This window comes from Diabrotica virgifera, chromosome 3, assembly GCF_917563875.1.
Source record: "Diabrotica virgifera virgifera chromosome 3, PGI_DIABVI_V3a".
NCBI classification, from domain to species: Eukaryota; Metazoa; Arthropoda; class Insecta; order Coleoptera; family Chrysomelidae; genus Diabrotica; species Diabrotica virgifera.
Window position 1 is genome coordinate 201,431,627 of NC_065445.1, and position 24,889 is coordinate 201,456,515.

Here is a 24,889-nt window from a genome sequence, read left to right on the forward strand (position 1 = left end):
ATCAATTGGAAGTTCTGTCCGTTAGATTACCGTTTCGTTACTAGATAATTAACGTTCGTTAATATATACCCCTATGAGTTGGAAGCAAGTGGCCATGTGGCCATGCCGCTCTCTCGCTCTCAGCATTTTTTCACCGTTTGCAAGTTAAGTTCTCATCTAATTATAAGTGTTTTTTTTTAGTTCTCATATTCAAAATAATAAATCAGTCGGTATATCAAATAAAAATCAGCGCAGTGTATAATTTCAACTCCACAAGAAAAGGAAACAGAACCCAGAACCAGTCACCGGAAACAGAACCTAGAACCAGTCACCTACACACGCAAAATCATGTAATCTGTAAGTACCTACAATACTTATCCTTAAATTCGACAGGTCGTCACGAGGGTTTGACGCCCAAGGAGGAAATTTGTAGCGCTTCACCCCCGTTATTCCCCGTAAAATTATAAATATAACCCCAAACATAAACATAAATAAAATATAACTAGGTGACGTCGCGGGTCGTTTGAACTTTTTTAAATAACAGAAGATGAGATTTTGAAGCGTAACATTTTGGAAATCTCATTTTTAAACAAAACTGAACATTATTATGTAATAAAAAAATGTGCAAGTTCCCTACTGTATTATGTATTTTGATTGTAAAGTGAGTGAAGTTACAAATTAACGATTCATTATTTTGTGATCGGGTGTCATCGCCGAACGGATGACACCCGGGGCGGACCGTCCACTCTGCCCTACTCTACCTACGCTACGCCACTGATAGTCGCCCCCCAACTCCCCAACCCGTATATATTTTGACAATAGAAGTGCCAAAGTCACGTGACTCACATTCGTCTTTTGATTCAATCACCGACCACCGTGTACATGTCATCAAAAATTAAATTGATAAATAAAAGTTGTGAGTTGTGAGTAGCAATAACGTAAGTAACGTTCTTTGTTACTATTCGTGGAAATCGTGGATTATCATTTTTAAAAAGTTGGATTTACATATTAATACATGGCAATGAAAATCCACAAGAATTCGAAAGGCAGTCTACTTAAATTTGTATAGAAATATCATGTAAGTTTTTATAAATCTTTTTATTTTGTTTGAGGATACATAATTATTATTTATTCTTGTTTTCTTTGTTTATGTGTGCGTTAATTATTTGTTTAAAAATAACATATGTCGAATTTAGAACTAAATCACAGCCTCATGTCTCATAGTAATACTTTAAAATATCAGTGAGTAGATGTTTGATCTTGGTTGTATAAGATTTGACTCATTCCTTGGACAAATAAGACGAATTGTTAATTCTTTTAATAAAATATTTATTTAACGTATAACTATTTAGAGAAATAATCTATTTAAGTTAAAATAATCCTATTGATTAAAACAGGATGGCAATTATTGATATTTTGAATGTATTTTCCTAGAAAATCAAAGGTTGTTGGTTACAATGAATTATCACTCATTTGACCTCACATGTGTTTAATCCATAAACATTTAACTTAACAAGTTTCAGTCATGCTTTGTTGTTTTTGTGTATTGACATTGGTCTTTCATTTGTTATTGTCCTTTTCCTTTATCAGTGGCGTAGCTAGCGTGGGTGACACCCGGGGCGGTAATCGATGGTGTCACCCCAAATCTTAAAAATAAAGATTGTTAAAATCAACTATGTTTTGAATAATGAAAAAATTAAGAATTATAGTTAACGAAACTGCAGTAAATAATATATCATCATCAACATCATCGTCTAACCGCTATCGTCAACTGCTGAACATAGGCCTTTTAAGTTTCTTCATGTCTCCCTATCTTGAGCTACCACTATCTAGTTCCCGGCAGTTCTATATAACAGTTTATTTACTTTTTTGGTTTACACTATGTGAATGAATTAAAATATTTTTTTTAGCTTTACTAGCGACAAACTCTGAAATTACATTTTCTATATTTATGTTTTGTGTTGCTTCATGTTCGATAGTTAATCATCATCCATCCTCAAAAGTCCACTGCTGAATATAGGCCTTCTCCCCTCATTTCCAACCCCATCTATCCTGCGCCGCCCTGATCCAGTTTTTTTTTAGCTTTCTTAAGTCGTCAGTCCATCTTGTAGGCAGTCGACCGACGCTTCTCTTGTCTTCTCGTGGCCTCCACTCCAGTAACCTCTTCGTCCATCTCACATCTGTCGTTCTGGCTATGTGTCCTGCCCATCACCACTTCAACCTGGCTATTCTTTCGATGACGTCAGTCACCTTTGTTCTTCCCCTGATTTCTTCGTTTTTGATTTTGTCTCGCAGAGTTATTCCTAACATTGACCGCTCCGTTCGATAGTTAATAAACCTAGGTTATTTAGCCTTGTTGACGTCATTGTTTCTCGAAAGTAATTCTTGATTGATTTTAGCTTCCCAAAACTTCTCTCACATGAAGCAACCGATACAAAAATGGTCATAAACAATTTTAAGGCGACCATTAAGTTTGGGAGAGATTCCATAAAATCCCATTCCACAATGAATTTTAAAAAGTCTACAGCTAACCATTTAGATGCTGTAATATTGGCCGCTTGTAAAAGTCTTCTGAGCCTTGGTATTTCTAGCAGGAGGTCTTCTTCTAATACCTCTTCATGGTAAAAGTCACAAAATGTTGAAACTGCTAATTTCAACTGTTCACTGTTCGTGGAAAAGCAAAGTGTGTGTCTGAACAGCCTCGAACAATGAAGCCATATGAATGGACTGATCTGGTTTCGAGTTCAACATTGAATGTCAAAACATTCCAATATTATCTTTTTGAAGTTCTGCTCGAAGTGTAAGTCCTATAAATATAGGTAGCTAACTCACCATCCATTCGTTTTCTACGTCGAATTAGTTTTTAGGTGGAAATGTCGTCGTCCTCATATTTTGTCGTGGCAAAATCTATGTACAGTAGACTCTCGATTATCCGAGGTATCTGGGACCGTGGCTACCTCGGATATGGAAAAACTCGGTTAACACTGATATTGGTTATGTTGATAGAAAAAGACGTAAATAACCATAACTGTGGATATTTTAACCACAAAACTAATAACTTTTACTGTCTATAAAAGATAAAAACATTTACCTTATCAATATTACTGATTAAAAAAATATTTGATTGATTTTTGCGTAATCTTCATTCCTGTTTTTGAGGCGGCGATGTTGCGCCAAGGTTGAAAGTTGTAACTTCACCAGTTATGACTTTTGCCTCGGTTAACCGAGGGGCTCGGATAACCGAGACTCGGATAATCGCGAGTCTACTGTATTACTCTATTTATAATATGATTACGTTTTTCTTCAATATAAAGACGAAGTGCCCCTATTTTGGTCATGATTGATCAATGCCTTTAATTACACAAAGCGGGCATGAGGTTATGTGCAGCACCTCTGGTGTATAAATTTTCTTGTTGATGAGAGAATTGAAGCAACAACACTATAAAAATGTTCTGCCAATAATTTAACTGCAGCCAGCATAGTGCGCAGTGACTGAGAACTCCAACGCGTTGTGGAAAATCTCTTAACAGATGTTTTGTTGTGTTTAATAAGCACTTCCTAGCAGCTAATGGAAACATATAAAAAAAACTTAAAAATTGCTTCTACAGTAGTTCTGAAAAATGTTACACAAGATGTGTTTTGTGCAAAAAAGTGCTGGCCACATAAATTAATTAAATGATCAATAGATCCGAAGAAAATGGCCTTTTTGATTTTTGCTTTAATAATAGCTTGTATTCCTCCATGTACGGCACTCATAACAGCTGCATTATCGTATCCCTGTGAACGGCACTTCATAATATTTCTACACCATCAATTTCAAGCTTCTTGAGAATTTCGTTACTTAGATCAACTTAGATTAACTGCTTTTTTCCTTTTAACGGAAAAAAATCCAATAAATGCCTCTTTGACCTCGACTTCTCTTGGTTTCGTCACAGTATAAAGAGGAACAGTAAAATTTCTTCAATGTAGGCACTTTGATCTCAAGAAGTACTACCAGCAGAGTACGCAATTGGTAATTCACCAGTGGGGGATGCGGGTTTTCCCTGTTAACCTGTACGTTTCTACGCGACCAGCAATGCGCCTTTTTTACTTCTTCTTTACTTCTTTTTACGATTTTACTTCCAATTTTTCAGAGAGAAGTTCTACTGTCCCTCTTTATACCGTGGTTTCGTGTTTTCACAAAATAACATCGAACTTTAGATTGGTACGTGAGTAAAGTCACAAATTAACGATTTATTCTTTTGTGATCGGGTCTCTCGGGTGTCACCCCTGAAGGGGTGACACCCGGGGCGGAGCGCCCCCCCGCATCACCCTAGCTACGCCACTGCCTTTATTCATCAATTCTAACTGTTCTTACTGCTGATCTGTATAACACTGAAAGTGTTATGATCAGTGGCGGCTCGTGACAATTTCAGTTGGTGGGGCCTGGGCCCCATATAAATTTGATGAAATTACAATAAAAAAAATGAAGACTGAAAAACATGGCTCAAAAAAATATATACAGGTACTGTACTGATCTGACCCAATAACACACATACTCGTACAACCCCACCCTCGAGGGATATGTGTGTTCCAATGGAACAGTGGGACCCACGGGTCCGAAGATCAAACCGGTCCGTAATGTCCGTAATGAAGTGGTACCTATCTGACCCTCAAGCTATACCACCACATCTCCCCATCGAAGGACATAACAAATGGGGAGGCTTTGTACTGAACGTTACTTTGGATGCCCTAAGTAATGGGATATCCTCTTAATACTTTATGTGGTTAAGCCACCTGACTTTATGGATAGCTATAACAGTTTTTCTCCATATTAATGACTTAGTTGTTGTTCGAATTACAACAATACTTAAAAACAAGAGTGTTTGACCAATGCATACTCCCAATTCTTACATAGGCATGCCAAACATGGACCTTGACCAAAACAAACATTGATCAAGCCAAATAATGAAAACACAAAGAGTCATGGAGAGAGTAATGTTAGGAGTAAAATACAGACAAAAAGCAAAACAACTGGGTAAGAAATAAAACAAAAGTCAACGACGCAGGACAACATATAGCCAGGCTAAAATGGAGCTTCGCAGGTCATAACGCCAGACAAACGGGCAATAGGTGGAATACCACGATACAACAATGGAGACCATGGGCAGGAAAGAGAGCAAGAGGACGACCCTAGATGAGATGGGGAGATGACATTAAAAAGATCGGAGGAACGCACTGGAAACAGAAACGAATGGAGGAAACTGGGGGAAGCCTAGGTTCAAAATTGGACGAATTAAAGGGCAAAAGAAGAATGGCATTATACAGGGGTTAACTTTAAAAAATCCTGTGGAAAAATTGAAGCTCTGATTTTGTTTCATACTCCTTCAGTATTATCTCGGAGACATCCCTAAGATTTTGTTTTTTTGTTTTTTGAATTAACTGAATATCTCTTTTCTTGTAAAAGCTGCAAATAAACACACTAATTTAAAAGATCATTTACTTAAAATATCAAACACATTAAAATTAACAACATAAAACAAAATTAACAACAAAACAACTCAATAGCAGGTATGTTCACCTCTAACAGCCATGACTGCTCCCAATATGTTTGGTATCGAATAAATAAGATGTGTTGTCCTTGTCTGGGGAATAGCCTGATATTTCTCTACCAGGGCCATAGCTGTACCAAATTTTCTGGAGCCATAGGATGACGGCGAATAGCCTTTTTCAATTCATCCCATAAATGCTCAATAGGATTGAGACCTGGGCTGCATGTAGGCTATTCTAATCTTATCAATCCAACCTTTTTTTTTATAACCCCTAATGGATCTGCAATCTGCCGGAAAGGCAATAAGCGTTTGCTTTGACAAATGTGAGATTGACATGTAGAGTATCCCTCCAGTGAGTGATCTCCTTCAAGAACTAACTAAATTTAAATTTAGTGTTTTTATTTTACAATGAGAGTACTTATAGGCTGCACTGACATTATTTCACTGTAACGAACACTAAACTGGTTCACTTCCTTGATGGATTCCAACTTGATGTCGTGTAGAGTGACCCTATTGGGGATGTAGAAAGGTGCATCAACGATGGCTCACAACACTTTGTTTTTTAATCTTTGAAGGATGTCAATGTTGGAGTTACTGGCGGTTCCCCATAGTTGTATACCATAAATATGTCCATGTCCACACAGGTTTGAGAATGGCCTTATACAACCGTATTTTGTTGTCCAATGATAATTTAGATTTGCGTCCAATCAGCCAATACATTTTGCTAAATTTAAGGCCTAGCTGTTTTCTTTTGGTGAATATATGTTTCTTCCAAGTCAGCCGTCGGTCCAAATGCATGCCAAGATATTTAGCATCGTCAGCTTGTGGGAGGCAGCAGTTGTTGATTTTTACTGGTGGACATGTTTCTCTGCGTAAAGTGAATGTCACTTGTGTAGATGTCATTTCATTAACTCTGATACGCCATCTTTTTAGCCACTTTTGGATTTTATCAAGGTTTGTCTGAAGGTTCTTTGAGGCTGAGGCCGGATTGGTGTAGGATGCCAAGACCGCAGTGTCATCAGCGAATGTTGCTACAGTGGTGGTTCCTGTTCTTGGCAGATCAGCTGTATAAAGTAGAAACAGTATAGGTCCCAAGACGGTACCTTGAGAAATGCCAGAATATATTGGATTTAATGCAGTAAGTTCACTCCCTTGTTTCACGAAGAAATGTCTGTCTGATAGGTAGGATTTTAGTAGTAGATAGTGGGGATAGGGTAAGAGGTCTTTCAATTTAAATTGTAGGCCGGTATGCTACACTTCGTCAAATGCCTGTGATATATCCAAGAAGGCTGCTGAGCAATATCTTTTACCGTTCAGATCCCTGTAGATTTGGTTAGCTAATCTGTGCACCTGCTCAATTGTTCCGTGCTTTTTTCGAAATCCAAATTGATGATCTGGAATCAGTTTTTTTAACTTTATTATTATTTCGAGCCTACTGCGTAGAGCTTTTCGAAAGCTTTGGATAACATGGGGAGCAGGCTTATTGGCCTATATGAGGAGACGACCTCCGGTTTTTTTCCGGGCGTAGGGATCATGATGATTTGTGCAACCTTCCAGGTGCAGGGGAAGTAACTCGTCCATAGTATTGCGTTGAATACGAAGGTTATGAGTTTGTAACATTTTTCAGGTAACTCTTGTAGGATTTTTCCAGAATTAGATCGAATCCAGGTGCCTTTTTATGTTGATTTCATGCTTAACAATGTGTATGACTTATTTTACAGTAAATTTATGTAGAGGCAAGTCCATTTGAAATAGATATCTAGATAATATCTAATATTATATTATAATAGGCATCTAGATAGTCAATTATCTCTTTTTCTTCTGAGGTGGATATCTCGGAAGGAAATGGTTTAAATACATTTTTTAGATGTTCCGCGAAAACTTCAGCTTTTTATTTATTACTTCTGGCCCATGTATTATTAAAGTTTTTGATAGGTGTATTTGGAAGTTGTTGCGTTTTGAGTTTTCTTGTTGCTTTCCATAATGAGTATTCCGTTGCTTCTGTAGGTGTAAGACTTTCCAGATAGTCTTGAATGCCTTGGTTTAGCTCTTCTTGAAATAGTTGTTTCAATTCTTTGGTTACTTTATTAAGTTTTCTCTTGTTTTCACCAGTCCTTGCCTGTTGCCATTGTTTCTGTAATTGTCTTTTGACAGCAATTTTTTCTTTAATTGTGGGAGATATTTCGCTTTTGCCTAGAGGTGTTTCATAGTTTGTCGTGGCTAACCAAGCTGCTTCTTGAATATTATTTGTTAGGTTTTCGTCTGCTGTTTTGATGTCTATTTCACTTTTTAACCATAAGTCTAGGGCTATTAAATTATCTAATTTGTCCTGGAATATGTTCCAGTTCGTCCTGCTGTTGTACAGAGAAGGTTGTTTTTCTTTATTTGTAATCTGGGAGTGAACCTTTATTATTACTAAGATTGATCGGATGATAAATCAAAACTAGATTCTGCTTTACATTTCTTAGTATCAATACCTTTCGTGATACAAAAGTCTATGGCGTCTGGAATTTTATTACTATCTGACGCCCAATATGTTGGATCGCCTGTAGATATTTGTTGTAGATAGTTAGCCTTCATTTGTTTTGACTAATTCTCTTCCTTTTGTAGTTGTAATTCGTGAGCTCCAAGTGACATGTTTAGCATTATAGTCACCTCCTGCAAAGAACCTGCTTCCAAGTGTATTAAAAAAACCTTCAAAATGTATCTGTTTGTTATTATGTTTTTGTCGGCAGTATATGGTAGACATTGTTATATTTATTTATTTATTTATTAACGGGCCTTGCCCACTTTTACTACTACAATTTACAGTTTAAAAACCTCAGTAGAATTAGTTATATAATAAAATCTTGATATAAAAACAATAAAAAACAGTCTAAAAAGTGCTTAGAAAAATAAAGTTAAAGTTAAAATAATAAAACAATACAACATTGATATATAAAACTGACAGGTACAAAATCATTAGTTACACGTTATTACAATATATATCACAATATATCACATTGAAAAATTTATATCACAATTTGCTTTAACAGGCTCACAAATTTACTAAAGCTTATCTATCCACTAAAAAAATCCAAACTATCAGCATAACAGTTTAGCCATTCGTGACACTCTAGGTATATAAGAATTAAGGCCAACATTGGTTCTCCTAAATGGCTGATGAAATACGTTAACTGATCTGGTGTTTCTTAATTGAACTGATAACAACATTGTGGAAATCAATGAAGGACAGTCAATCATGCTATTAATGAATTTAAAAAATATTTTGAGATCTGCCTTATCCCTCCTCACTTTCAAAGTAGGCAGGGAAAATGTATCTTGTAATAATGCAAAATCATATGAAAATTCATTTACACGAGGTATATTGGATTTATATGCCAGGTACCTAAGGAATTTTCTCTGCACCTGCTCAATTCTGTGAATGTGTGAAGTATAATGGGGGCTCCAAACTGAAGAACAATATTCCAATAAAGGCCTGACAAGGCTACAGTACAGCAAACTAATAGCATTAATACTTCCAAAGTCATGTGTGCTTCGCTTAATGAATCCAAGCATCCTAAGTGCTCTAGAAACTATGATGTCAATGTGATTGACAAAAGAGAGTGTGGAGTCCATTGTGACTCCAAGGTCCCTAATAGATGAGACTTGGGTCAATGGTGTCCCTTTAATACTATATTCAAAATTAATTTTATTAAGTTTTTTCGTAAAAGTTATGGAGTTGCACTTAGTGATGTTTAGATCCATGGCATTGATCCCACACCACTCATCCAGTCTGGCCAGATCTGATTGAAGTTTAAGACAGTCCTCTGGGGAAGATATTTTGAGGTAGCATTTCAGGTCATCTGCAAAACACAAGAAATCAGCAAATCTAAAACAGTCCGAAATATCATTGACAAATATTACAAATAATAAGGGTCCCAGGTGGGACCCTTGCGGTACTCCAGAGGGGTTGGGAATATTTTTTGACATGTATTTATTTACATTTACAGTTTGACATCTTTCAGTTATGTAACTGGCTAACCATTCCAATAATGTTCCCTGAATACCAGCAGTTTCTAGTTTGTTGAGCAAGATTTTGTGGTTTACCCTGTCGAATGTCTTGGAAAAGTCTGTGTAGATTGCGTGACCGTGATTGATGCATGACCGTGCTCATCCTCGATTGTAACACTAGTAGCTTGTAGGTAATTTTTGTCGATTTTCTCTCTTTCGTAATATTTGATGTTTTCTTTTATGATTATAGCAGTACCTCCATAAGACTTGTTATCTGGATGTTTTGTGGAGTATAGTTTTGTATTTTGGAATACGAAGATAATTTTTATCTGTAAAATGTGATTCAGAAATTGTGAAAAAACGCATGTTTTTGGAGGCCATTGGCATTCCAAATACAGTAGGAAAAATGAAAGAATACCCATGAACGAACATATAAAACACGCTGTATTTTCCTGTCACCGTGTCACACAAAAAATTGGCCAGCGCAAGTACAGCTGGTTCCTAAAAAAACTGATACGACTCTTAAAGCGTATTTTGTAGAAAATTGAGCAGTGTATTTTGAAGGACAAAATTTTTTATTTACATACTGTCACTGTCACTGCCAAATCTTAAAATTTGTAAGATAACTTATTCTATTCAACCTCAAAAAATGGCTCCACATGCTAGCAAAAGAACTAAAAGCAAGAATTGTAACGAAATTAGAAGATGTTTGGTCACTATCTGCCATAGCGAACCATTTTAACGTAAGCAGAACAACAGTTTTAAAATAATTCTTACTTTAATATATTGTTCAGTTAAGTCGTTTGTTTTATTTCTTAATGATATTAAAAATAATAACAACAACCCTATTTTATGTAAAAACTATCATTTATATACTCTTTATAAAATGCAGGAATTCAAAATAATGTCAAAATTTAGACCTTAATAATTATTACAATTTATGAATTAACATGTAATCAGCTGTTTGTTGTTTGTTTGTTTATTTTATTATTTGTCTGTCAGAATAAATATAATATACTGTCAGACCAGTCAAAATTTGATTGGCCGGTACTTAATACACTGCTCAAATGATCAAATCTTACTAAGAGTCGTATCAGTTTTTTTAGGAACCAACTGTACATGTAATAATTATTATTACATGTACTTGCGCTGGGCAATTTTCTTTGTGACACGGTGACAGGAAAATACAGCGTGTTTTATATGTTCGTTCATGGGTATTCTTTCATTTTTCCGACTGTAGCTATTTTATATTTGGGTTGTACTGTCATTAAGCTAATTTACTAACGACTATGGTAAGTAAATTTAGCACTGTCCCCATTTGCTCCATTAGTTTGGTTAACATCTCCTCTAGTTTAGCCATGCTGTTGACAGGCTGGATATTTTCTGGTATTGTTTGACTGGTTTGTACTTGGTTATTTGTTACTTGGGCATATGTCATTCCAGGTTGTATACCTATATCTGTTAGCTGTTTGTTGATTTTGTGGTAAGGCGTTGCTTTTCTCTCGTAGTGAAGGATACAATTGCTGCTGTAATTGTTTATGTACGTTGCAGCCTCTGTAATTCGCAGGGTGATTCCCTCTGCAGTTGGCGCATTTAACATGTTCATCTATTGTTTTGCGAGAACAATCTTTTGTTTCATGTTGTCCTGCACATTTGACACATTTGAAAATCTGCCTGCAGTAAGGGTGAATACGGCGAATAGCTATTTTCAATTCATCCCATAAATGCTCAATAGGATTGAGATCTGGGCTGCATGTGGGCTATTTTAATCTTATCAATCCAACCTCTATTTAAGATATTTATTTTTATCAGTGTTTTTATTTACAAAAAAATGTGCAGCTCTTACAAGAAAAGAGATATTCGGATAATTCCAAAAACAAAATCTTAGTGATGTCTCCGAAATAACACAAATTCTCCGGGAGAATAGGCTACAGTATGACATACCGCATGTAAGAGTCTATGTCCTGAAACATCCATGTCAATAGTTAAGGGTTAAATGTACCTACTAAGTTTCAACAGCATTCAAACTCCCTCTATAAAATTTTAATCAGATTTAAAATGTATGCATCATTCAATATCCAGTCTCTGATGTCTACAGGTGTACAAATATACAATATTATAGATTTCTTCTCAGACACATGCACTGTTCTATAAGATTTGTATGTGAGCATGGAATTTTTCATGATAGTGTAGAAGTTTAGATCTGCATCCTTTGTTTTTCCTAAATGTTATAATGATATCTGTGGTAAAGTATCATTTGTCTACTAAATATGTCTTGAGCACACCTACACAAAAAGCAAGTGACCCAGTAGCTTCCTTATTGTATTTTCTTCTATTAATTATCCATTAATTTTTTATTAGGGATAGGATTGTGTATTTGTCTGACTGGAGAATCTATTGCAACTAGCTGAATAATTAATGACATAGGGCCATTAAATAAACTCTTTTTTGAATAAAAGATTTTTAATTTGTACGACACACGATGAAGTTTTGTCATAATAAACAAATTGTTGTATAAGAAAATCATTCCAGCATCAATAATATCATAAACTATTTGTAGTAAAAAAACCTAGTGTTTTCTGACATATGTCCAATAATATCTAGACTGAGTTAAAGTTTTCTTTCAGATATATGCCTTCAATTTCGGGATATAGATATAAGCCTAACAAGAAGAAAACTAAAATGAACGTACACCCGAATGTTCCATTGGGAGTACGATTTTTACAGAAGTTGACAGATACTTGTACTTGTTGTCCAAGGTTTCATTTTAACAGGGAACTATGGTAAGTGTTAGAAAGGTTTTTTTCTTGATATAACAGTATTTTTAAGGATGTTAAACAAATATGTGGATGGTATACAGTGCTTTAATGTTTCAATAATACATTGCATCTTATATGTAACTGGTAAATGGAGCAATAATGACAAGGGTATGAATTTGTATTCCCACTTTCAGCTCATTACGTCGGCATCTTGTATTAAATAGTGTGATGTTACTGCCTTCTGGTTCTAATTAATTAAAAAGACTAAACACGTCTTACTATACATTATATTTTATTCACTGGTATCCAATATCTAAACAATAACATTAATGATTCATAGCGCCTTACTACATACTAACTTCTAATAATTATTTGTATATCTATATCCATACTGATTGCTCAGCGTGTTTTTATACCTATCTGAACCATAACAAATATAGTTCAAGTTAACTCGTAATAAACATGTGATACAAACTATAAGCTATTGTTTTTATATATGTTCAATACCCTAAAGGTTAATAACATCATATTTAAATTATGATTTATACAGAGTGTTCATAATATACCACATCTCCGCCGTTTTTAAAAAAGAAAGTCCTAAGAAGAGAAGAAGAATATCTGAGTGTATATCCCTCTTTCCCTTTCACAGAGTGTTTATGATTACCTAATACTATTTTCAAAAATTAAATTTCCTAACTATCCTAACTAACTGTAACATGGTACATTTCAGATCAATCGATTTTTCCCTAAACATGTATATTCTTTTTCCTATTTTACACAAAAGTTCATATTTTCCCTATACTAAAACTGGTATTTTATAACCTATTACTAGTTCACGTACTTTCACGTCGTGTCTTTTCGTCCTTTTTTTTTTCGTTCACTAATTCACTTCATTAAAACAGTGTCCACAGTGAATGAAATTGATCCTAACTTTTAAATAGTCTTTTAGTGCCTATAAGCCGTAACTACTCTAATTGTAATAAAATCTCGACTTTAATACTTCCTAAGCTAAGCTAAATATTACCTAAACTTCTATTAAATAGTATATATATTATGGTATAAAAAAATAATTTAACGTTACTTTGCTATTTCATCTTATTATTTCAGTCTTATTTTGATTTATTTATATACACCTTACTAACTTTAGAATATTGTACCTATAATAGAAATGTAATCTCTCTAAAACTTTTAATATGTCTCTAAAAAACTTCTAATAACTCTCTTGTACCTATAATAAAGATTTAATCTCTCTAAAAACTTCTAAAATGTCTCTATAAAACTTTCAATATCTCTCTTGTACCTATAATAAATATTTAATCTATGTTTCTGAATGTCTAAAAATTTCACTTTCTGTGTCCCTTTGCTTACTATCTACTAACACTATAAGATATTGTCTATCCTTAATTCAAATACTTCCATTTTCCGCGAAAATTTAACCTGAATTCATTATCTACATTTAAAAAACAAGTTATTTATAATTTACGTTACTTTAGAGAAAAAAATTTACAGCTTTAATTCTTAGACATATTTCAATGATTAGCTACTTATTTGCTTAGTATCTTCTTAATTTTGCTTCTTTCTTGCAATTTTTATGTGTCTTCTTTCATTTTTCCCACATATTTTACTAAAAATTCTCTTTTTTTTCTACTCTTCTTCTTGTCTGGTACTACAACTATATATTTCTTCATTTTTCTTCATATAATAGCACTTCTACCGTGTACATAATTCATCTTCATATAAAAATCATTTGTCATTTAATCATCAATATATCATTTCATAATATAACATCATAATAATCACTTCCTTTACTTATCCCTCAATGCCTACGTTCGACTAATCAAAGTGGCTTTACTCGAGAGAAAAGTTCCAATTCTTCTACATATTCCATATAACAATCATAATACTCAATAATAGCCACGAAACCTCTACAATCTACCTTAACAGAAGCGGGTATAACATCGTTGGCTAGATCAAATTCTTTTACAAATTTCACAACCTCATTCCCTTGCTTTGAGGCCGTTGTTTATTCACGAATAATCATGAATAAAATAGGTACTCTCAAAACACAGAGTGGGTCTCTAATAAGCTTTCAAGCTTCTATAAATCACTTAGTATTAGTACCTTCCTAATTTGACAAGAGCAGTGGGTTTCTTATTGTCTCTAGTTGCCTCATAATATTTAGCTTATACTATTGTTAGTTCTTCTTCTTATCTATATAGTTCTTCTCCAAATTCCTTATCTCGACGCATCAGGTCGGTTCGTTAAAAATAAATCTCTTGCTTATAGCAATGTTTGTCTTAAGCTCTTATGTTAACGTATGTCATCACTAATCATTATTCATTAAAAAAAATTATTTATATATCATTAATCACACAAAAATTATTAATTCAGGTTCATATCATACAAAATTTAACACAAAATCGATAAAAATGTATCTAAAAGATCAATACCAAAAACAACTGCTAATAAAATTCAATAAAAATTCAAAAATAGCATATGCAAAAGTTAGATAAAAATATTCAAAATCAGTTCACATCTCAAAATTCGATAGAAATTTTTGAAAAAAAATTCGAGATTCCATAAAATATTCAAAAATAACCGGACTAAAAATCGAAATCGGATAGATTTTTCAAATAAATTCAATAAAAATTCAAAATTCAATAAAAATTCAAGAATAGCATATATAATAAACTTCTATAAAAATATTCAATTCAAAAATCACTTCATATTTCAAAATTTATAGATATTCTTAAAAAAAAATCGATACTTCATAAATTATTCAAAAATCAGCAAAGATAAATATTCAATGTTCAATAATAATATAAAAACGAGGGAAGCATTTTTAATAAAGATAGACATTCTTACTTACATTTTATCACGTGTCTTTTTTCACTGGGTTCTCTGCATTCTTCCTGTCCTGGTCTGGTCCATTTTCCGCCGTCGGTGTTTCCAATCTGGTGCCGCCATCTTTGTTCCTTACAGAAGATTCTCCTCTAATCTGCAGGATCAGCCATGTATTAAATAGTGTGATGTTACTGCCTTCTGGTTCTAATTAATTAAAAAGACTAAACACGTCTTACTATACATTATATTTTATTCACTGGTATCCAATATCTAAACAATAACATTAATGATTCATAGCGCCTTACTACATACTAACTTCTAATAATTATTTGTATATCTATATCCATACTGATTGCTCAGCGTGTTTTTATACCTATCTGAACCATAACAAATATAGTTCAAGTTCACTCGTAATAAACATGTGATACAAACTATAAGCTATTGTTTTCATATATGTTCAATACCCTAAAGGTTAATAACATCATATTTAAATTATGATTTATACAGAGTGTTCATAATATACCACAATCTGACCAACCTAATATAAAGCAACAAATCCCAAAACCGGGAAAGGAATTGGAGGAACCTAGGGCGTAACGGGCCTATATACCTATTAACTACGTGATAACTCTATCCAGGTTCCTGTGTTGCGGGTGTCATACAGAAGAGGTGATAAACTACCCCCTGTGATATTCCAGCTTCTGAGGCTCCGTGTTCAAACAGAACTTGCCCTATTCTGGGCCCTGAACCTCCGGCTGCCTAGGTATGAGGTGACGAGTCTCATCATGACCCTACTGTATCCATATTCTATCATTTTGAATGTTATTCTCTTATGCCAAACTCTGTCGAAGGCTTTAATTACATCTAGTTAGGCTTTTTCTGTGTATTGCTTGCTGTTTAATCCAGCTGTTATGTACTTTTTTAATCTGAGTAAGTACTTGCTGATTCAGACATATTGGGTAATAGTATTGCGGATTCAATAGCTAAAAATCCACCAAAGCACCCTCATATATTGATTGAAGAACTTAACACATGTGAGCTTTTTGCATATGTTAAACAGCATATTAAATGTAAATGGGATAGACGTTGGATTCAGTTCGGTGAAAGTACAGGCACTAATTTGTTTAAATTACAACCAACAGTAGCTGTTAACCAATTTTACAAGGTTGTTGCACTAAGTAGAAATACAGTGTCGACCATCCTAAGATTAAAAGTAGATCATGGATGTTTTCCGAAGTATCTACATAAAATTGGAGTTCTCCCAACAGGCAGATGTGACTGGAACTAGCATAGCTAATCTAAATCACATATTTTTTAACTGTCCCTTACATCTCAATACAAGTATGTGGCTGATACAAGAATTGCTGAAAGCAGGTTTAAGTACTCCCCTAGACTTAAATGTACTACTAAGTGAATTTTTAAACTAATTATGATATTTCTGAAAAAAATTAAATTAAAGGTGTGAATGTAAAACTAATCGTTTGAATGGATAGGTATTTCCTTTGTATTATGTATGAATGAGATATTTCCTGTAATTAATTATATTATTTTGTAACCTATGTATGTTCGACAAAAACAAATTATATAAAACAAAGATTAAAAAAAATAAAAAAAAACAAAAATATTAAAAAAAATATTTAAAAAAAAACAATAAAAATAATATATGTATATATAAAAATAAATAAAAAAAATATTAAAAAGAAAAATTGAAGGCACTCGTGGGAGTGCCGACAGAAGTGAAAACTTCTTAGAGTAAATAAATTAGAATAAATAGAATAAAGCTCAATGCTTTTTCCCCATCCAAAAAAAAGTGCTATACCTATATCATTTACGCGATGCATATGCCCTATGCCATTTATGTATACATACACGTAATTTATACACGTACAAAATTTATTTCAGCAAAGCGATGACGGTCGCAAATTCAATTCTTTTTCCCCATCCAAGAAGTGCACAACGTCCCTAAAGAAATTTTCAGTTCAAAAATTTATTTCTTCGAAGCGATGACGTTCCCTAATTTAATACTTTTTACCCATCCAAAAAGTGCACAACGTCCCTCAAGAAGTTTTCACTTCAAAAATTTATTTCATCGAAGCGATGACGGTCGCTAATTTAATACTTTTTCTATCCAAAAAGTGCACAACGTCCCTAAAGAAGTATTCACTTCAAAAATGTATTTCGTCGAAGCGATGACGGTCGCTAACTTAATAATTTTCCCCATCCAAAAAGTGCACAAGGTTCCTCAAGAAGTTTTCACTTCAAAAATCAATTTCATCGAAGCGATGACGGTCGCTAATTTAATACTTTTTTCCATCCAAAAATTGCACAACGTCCCTAAAGAATTTTTCACTTTAAATATTTATTTCGTCGAAGCGATGACGGTCGCTAATTTAATACTTTTTCCTTATCCAAAAAGTGCACAACGTCCTTAAAGAAGTTTTCACTTCAAAAATTAATTCGTCGAAGCGATGACGGTCGCAATGACGGTCCCTAATTCAGTACTTTTCCACCATCCAAAAAGTGCACAACGTCCCTAAAGAAATTTCACTTTAAAAATTTATTTAGCCGAAGCGATGGCGGTCGCTAATTCAATACTTTTTCCCCATCTAAAAAGTGCACAATGTCCCTAAAGAAATTTTCACTTCAAAAATTTATTTCGTCGAAGCGATGACGGTCGCGATGACAGTCGCCAATTTTCCCCATCCAAAAAGTGCACAACGTCCCTCAAGAAGTTTTTACCTCAAAAATTTATTTCGCCGAAGCGATGACGGTCGCGATGATAGTCGCTAATTCAATACTTTTTCCCCATCTAAAAAGTGCACAACGTCCCTAAAGAAATTTTCACTTCAAAAATTAATTTCGTCGAAGCGATGACGGTCGCTAATTTAATATTTTTCCCCATTCAAAAAGTGCACAACGTCCCTCAAGAAATTTTCACTTCAAATATTTATTTCTTCTAAGCAATGTCGGTCGCGATGACGGTCGCCAATTTAATACATTTTCCCATCCAAAAAGTTCACAACGTCCCTAAAGAAGTTTTCACTTCAATAAATATACGTACAAAATTTATTTCGCCGAAGAGATGACGGTCGCGATGACGGTCGCGAAATAAATCCTTTTTCCCCATCCTAAAATAGGTTTTACCATTGATTAATAAACACATAGATACCTCACCTGAAGGTAAAACCGAATTCAGTGTTAAATTCCGCCCACTACACCTCTTTGCCCCTCAAGTCTAAGTACTACCTGACTGGACGGTGGCGACATTTATTGAAATATTTGCCAAGATCGAATAATAAATTTGAGCGGCTTGGCTGGCGTAATAGACAAAGATATAAGGGTAGTATTCAGCATTTTCACAAATAATTTTAACGCGCTTGTAATCTCTATTTTGGAATTCCGATTTTACTTCAGATAAAACGCTAAAAATTGATAAATAAAAATAGTGAAGAGGTTTCATAAAAATTATTTAATTATTAATACACTACAAAAAAACAACAAAATAGAAAATACATAATAAAATTAGCAGTGATAATTCACATGTAAATTATTTTTTGCAATTTGTAAAAGAAATTAGTTTTCAGAACTAATGCGAAATAAAATATTTGAAGTTGATATACAGAATTTCTTTCCAGATCTAACCCATTCACTCAAGGTAAAATATTGCAAAACCTCCGAATTTTAAAGAATCCATTTTATTGGCATGAAATTTGGTATACACATAGCTAAAATATCAAAGAAAAAGTGATATTGTGCCACTGTGTGCTTTTGCACTGGGGTTAAGTATCACTCCTTCTCGGGAGTGAAAAAATATACGTTCAAGATAAGTCCAGAATTGGATAAACTGATTAATACTAACAACTTTAGGTCCATAGAGTTTTTTAAATAAGTCAATACTTTTCGAGTTATTTTCGGGTAAATATGATTTTCGCAAATTACTCAATAAGTAAGTATTTAATCGAAAAAAAGGTATATGTAGCAGAAATACCTATAGTTTTTAAAAAGGTAAAAAAGTGGTATACGTATGAAGTCTGTAGATCCAGCAGAAACAAAGTAGTAGGTAATGAAAAGTGGGTCCTTATTCGTCAAATTCCAAATCGAATATTTCAACGTGAAATAACCAAAAAATGAAGAACTTTTTAGGAAAAACTACAACTTTTTTAGTGTTAAAAAAAATGTTTATCTTTATTTTTGTTTAAGTTTCTAGCATCGAAGTAAGCAAGATATGGTCAAAATAAATTTGGCCCCTATTTTTATTTTTGGTACAAAAGTCGTGAAAATCACCCCCTAATTAGCATCCGAAATTAAATGAATCGAAACGGCCTTACAATTTACTTAACTTGTTTATTTTTTATATTGTCTGTAAGTTCCATCTATTCAAAGCGCCTATTTTTGAAAAAATTGGTTTTAAAGTAAAAAACAATTTTTTGAAATTCTGAAAAAGCATTTTTTAGACTATAAAAGGGGTTTTGCTTTTCTGAATATTTTATATTTTTTGTTTTTTTTTTTAAACAAAAATAGGTTAAAACATGGCTGTTAAAAATTTTCCAAAACTTACAGATCATATAAACACTACATACGTAAAGTAATTTATCAAGCGTTGACGATTAATTGAATTTTAGGCGTTAATTAGGGGGTGATTTTTACGATCTTTTTTACAAAAAAAAGGAACCATTTTATTCTGAGCGTAACTTACTTACTTTTGATGATAGTAACTTAAAAAAGAAACAAAAATAAAGCTTTTTTTAAACATTTTAAAAAAGTTACTGAGTTTTCTCCAAAAGTGCTTAATTTTTTAATTATTTCACGTTTAAATATTCGATTTGGAATTTAACGAATTAGAACCCACTCTCCCTGAACTAAAACTCTGTTTCTACTGGGTCTACAAACTTCATACATGTATTATATATAACTTCATACCATTCTGCACTTTTTTTTATAAGATAGGTATATTTTTTTAAGAATATTTATTTTTTTTGATCAAATACTTACCTACATTTTGAGTTATTTGCGAAAACCGTGTAAAAAGGTGTTTTTTTTTGTTGAAAAGTGAATATGTTCACTTGCAAATTACTCGAAAAATCTTGACTTAGTGAAAAAACTCTATAGAACAAAAGTTGCTTAGAATTACTCATTTTAATACCGGACTTATTTTGAACGTATATAAATTAGGGGCAAAACCCGTGAGTAAATGGAATAATTACTCCTTCATATTTTGTGATGGCTCGAAATGTCACATAAAAGTAACGTCATCGTTCAGAAAAAAGTTCAGTTATGTTATAAAACTAAACAATAATACTAGAATATGTACTAGGTATATTAGAGATATGTACTCAAATAACTGCATTTTTAATTTACCGGAAATAAAAATTAGCTATATATTTTTTTCTGAGAGTACCTAACATTGTATTACAAAAAATTGACAATTTGTCTAGAAATGGTAAAATAGAAGTCAATTATATTCTGTACAAAATAAGAAATAGTATAGAGGTAAAATAAAATCGATAGGATCTACTGTTCGATCGCATACTTTTTACATTTAACAGAACAGAGCTACTAGGTCTGGATACCGCGTATGAAAAAAAAGTTGATTAATAGCAAGCTGAAAATTTGTTAATAGCTTAAGGGTGTCTAGTCGGATAAACTTTGATATATGGGAACACTGGGACATGGGCAGTTTTAATTGTGGGGTTAAAAATTTGGAACGGTCAGACAACGAAAACGGCACATTTATTTTGTCCGACAGAACAGACTTAAACTCTCCGAATAGAGATTAAACTCTCATGCAAAAATCAGACTGCTATTTATCACCTGTCATAATTCCTGTCATTTGACAAATTCTACATGTTCCACTCATTAAAACGCCCATTTGGTGATAAATAGCAGTCTGATTTTTGCATGAGAGTTTAATCTCTGTTCGGAGAGTTTAAGTCTGTTCTGTCCGACAAAATACATGTGCCGTTTTCGTGGTCTGACCGTTCCAAATTTTTAACCTGTTCCACAATTAAAACTTCCCTTGTTCCAGTGTTCCCATATATCAAAGTGTGTCCGACTAGACACCCTTAAGCTATTAACAAATTTTCAGCTTGCTATTATTCAACTTTTTTTCATACGTGGGATCCAGACCTATACGGCCGGTGAACGGCATGATCACTGGCATCATACGCCAGACCACGCGGGTTCAAGCCCTGCAAACGACAATCAATCGCACGTTAAGCCGTCGGTCCCCCTGGGCTAGTGCACATCGACAATAGTTACTTGAAACAGGTTAAAGATGTAAATGGCGCCGGAACAATCCGAAAGGATCTCTCCAGCAAAAATGCCCTACGATATTATTATTATTTCATTTAACAATTTCTGAGGACCTTTCTGATGGAATTACTTCAAAGAGGTTATTAAAAGCAGATAGTGATGTGTACCAAATACAATTGATTATATTTTTCTTTGACAAAACACTACAAGTTGTCAACGTTTAAATGAATAATATTGATAAAATGACAGTGAATTTCCAAAATATAAATAGCCGAGGACATCTAATTCTTTCATTTTGAGTTTTAAAATATGCAGGTTTTTATCAAGAATGCATTTTTTCCCTAAACTTTATAAAAAGTTTTCAATAATCGCTCACCCGGAAGAAAAGTAACAAAACTCAAAAATTACATAAATCCAGATCTTGTTAAATTGACTAGTTATTGTATTATATTCATGTTTGTTTAACTTTACTTTTATCGAAAATACGTAATTTTCTGTTTTTTGTCTGCTTTCATGAATGTTACACCACTGACAAGTTTTTAAAAGTTTGATTTTCACCAAGAATTTTATATTTTTTCTTTTATGGTCTTTACAGTTTTCAAGCCAATTTTTAGTTAATAAAATATGCTTAGCCAAATAGGTTTCAATATTGTCAAAAACTGCATTACCTACTTTAAATGAATTAAAGGCCCCGTGAAACTTTTTCTAACATTATTGTAGTAATAGTAACAAATAAATCTGATTATCTCTGAAGAATCTTTATTCATGTGCACCATATTCTCTAAGAAGTAACATTAATTTGTATTTCTGTAATAGAGTTTTAGTGTCTTGCAAATCTTCATGGCATTTAATCCAATTCAAATTCTTTATAATCTTATAGTAAATATAACCAGTAACATGCACATGTAACAGCACACGTTTCTAAATTTGTGGTTGTTGTCTTAAATTCCGCTTTAACTTATCACAGCACAATACGCAGCTAATAGAAGGTAATACACCTATAGGGTAAGTTCGGCTCTGACGCCACTGTTAACTACTCGCAAGTCAGACAGCGACTGAGAAATCTCGATACGGTTTTCGAGTAGCGCCATCTAGTTGCCGATACGTCTTTCGGTTACCAGGAGGTGAGCTATCTATGGGTAAGTTTATAATCAATGGTTTTACATTTATTTTAAATTTAAATACTTCTATACAATTTATATATACGTACAAATAATATATAGCAATGACGGTCGCGATGACGGTCGCGAATTCAACGCTTTTTCCCCTATCCAAAAATCGCACAACGTCCCTAAAGAAGTTTTCACTTCAAAAATCACTAAGAGGTTCTAAATCTCCGAGAGGTTGAATCGGATTTAGTTACTATCGTAGTGAAGAAAAAAAAATTAGCATAGTTGTATTTATTAACATAGTAAGTAGACATTGATATTTGTAAGCTTTATTTTTTATTATTCTTTATTTTTAAGTGTAATCTGGACAATTTTGTATGAACGAATAATAATTTTATATGTAATTACGTGGCTAAAGGTTCTAAACTAAGGCCAGAATCAAAACAAAAAAATAGTACTTGCTGATTATTATTCCTTGTCTGCTTATCTCTGTTGTCTGGATTGGATGACTGCTATCTTGTTGACTTGACGTAAGTTAATTAGCCTGTAGTTTTGCAGAAATATGACACTTTTTCCAGGCTTTGGCATCATTGGGCATTCTTCCATCGGTTTGGGAAGAGCCTGTATCTTAATACTGCATTTGTTATCATCACACAGCCAAATTTGTCAACTGTCGGACGTAGGCCTCCTCAAGATGTCTCCACCCCTCTCTGTCCTGGGCAGCTGCAATCCAGTTTGTCGCTATTCTCTTTATATCGTCGGTTTATCTGGTAGGTGGTCTTCCACGACTTCGTTTGTCCGCCCTTGACCGCCACTCTAAGATCCTCCTTGTCCATATGTTGTCTCTCTGTCTTGCGACGTGTCTTGACCATTTCCACTTCAACTTCGTAATGCGTTTTATGATGTCTTCCACTCCAGTTCTTTGCCATAACTCTATTTTGTCTCTCAAAGTTAGGCCAAGCATGGATCTTTCCATTTTTTGTTGTGCTACTTGTAATTTTCGTATTGATGCTTTAGTCAATGTCAGTGTTTCAGCTCCATAAGTGAGCACCGGAAGTACGCATTGGTTAAATGCTTTTCTTTTTAGCTTTATTGGGATGTTTTCCTTGAACACGTCTCTTAGTTTGCCATACGCTGCCCATCCTAAAGCTATTCTAGATAATTCATTTTTTATATTTGTTAAATATACAATTGTTCTCTTTAGAAAATACTTCAGAGCCCTATTTGTTATTTCATCCAGACCAAGAGCATTTTTTGGTGAGTTTTTCCTGATCCGCTCATTTACTTTTCTAGGTGATGTGAGGATGATTAGTTAGTTCATCTTGATTTTCAGATGCTTCTTGTTGTGTTTCTTCAATAACGTCTATGTCTTCTTCTTTCCTCCAGTTTAAACAGCTGCAGAGCCGCACTATCTAATATCACTTGGTGTTAATTGTTTACCAGATTATAAATTTGATCTTTCTAATAGTATTGTTTAATGTATTGCATCTTATCCGTTTTTATTCCATTTCTTAGCAACGTAGTGACCTGTATTGTAACTAGTATTATTTAGTATTTTCTGAGTTTGTTGATCAGTGACAATTGGGCTTGTGCTTTGCTTAGTTTCAAAAAATTTCGTATAATCCATATTTATTTATGTCGATGTAGGTAAGATAGTCCTGTCGGGGGTTTAGGTCACGCATTCATATTTTTTTACTGGATATGACAACTCACCCATAGCCCAATCACATGTTATCCGTCCTTTTAATCAGCATTGATATCTTGAGCTACTCAGCCAATCTTATGGATGCCAAAGGTGGTGTGCTGACAGCTACACAACCAAATAAAAGTACAAACAGTTGGCCGTATTTCTTTTTAGGGCCCATTTGTTTAGAATATTACAATGTTTTTTTTAAAGAACATATGTCTCCATTTGATAACTTCGAAGTTATATATTCAAAGACACTTATGTATAAGATAAGTTATCACTAAAAATTTCTTTTTCATTAGTTTTATGGAACTTGATTGAAAAGACTTATGCACAATACCTATATGTTTTTCAAAATTTTGGTTTTTATGTGTTTTTAGACTACACATGGTCTGGTTTTGACAAGTTAGATAATATTAATCTTTCCTAACTAGATATAAGTATAAGCTTGTACCTACTTAAATTGTGTTTTAATTTCACTTTCAGTTATCGTATGAGCGTGATATTTCTAACATATATATCGTATATGTGTTATCATCTATCAAGAAAACCCATTTCAGTAGTGAAAGCAGTGTTACATAGAAACTGCAGCAATCTCGTGCCGCCAGATTCGAATGAGCCAAGCAATTGGTGTGATTGGGCACCTTTCGGTAAGTTTTTATCACTACTATTTTTTAACACTAAAGGCCTGGCGCAAATTGAACCCAACCGAGACAACCTGCGCCGGCGAAATGG

The 24,889-nt window shown here is 33.7% G+C and overlaps 1 protein-coding gene across 2 annotated transcripts in view; it reads left to right on the forward strand.

Annotated features, from left to right (window-relative positions):
• Positions 1–745: 745 nt before the first annotated feature.
• The window catches only part of LOC126882307 (glucose-6-phosphate exchanger SLC37A2), a 191,249-nt gene continuing 167,105 nt past the window's right edge, over positions 746–24,889 (forward strand). For both annotated transcript variants that reach the window (XM_050647173.1, XM_050647174.1), the window contains exons 1-3: positions 746–1,057; positions 12,131–12,286; positions 24,641–24,804. In XM_050647173.1, coding sequence (XP_050503130.1) covers positions 12,135–12,286; positions 24,641–24,804 — 316 coding nt within the window. In that variant the 5' untranslated portion in view covers positions 746–1,057; positions 12,131–12,134. The remainder of the gene's footprint in view (positions 1,058–12,130; positions 12,287–24,640; positions 24,805–24,889) is intronic.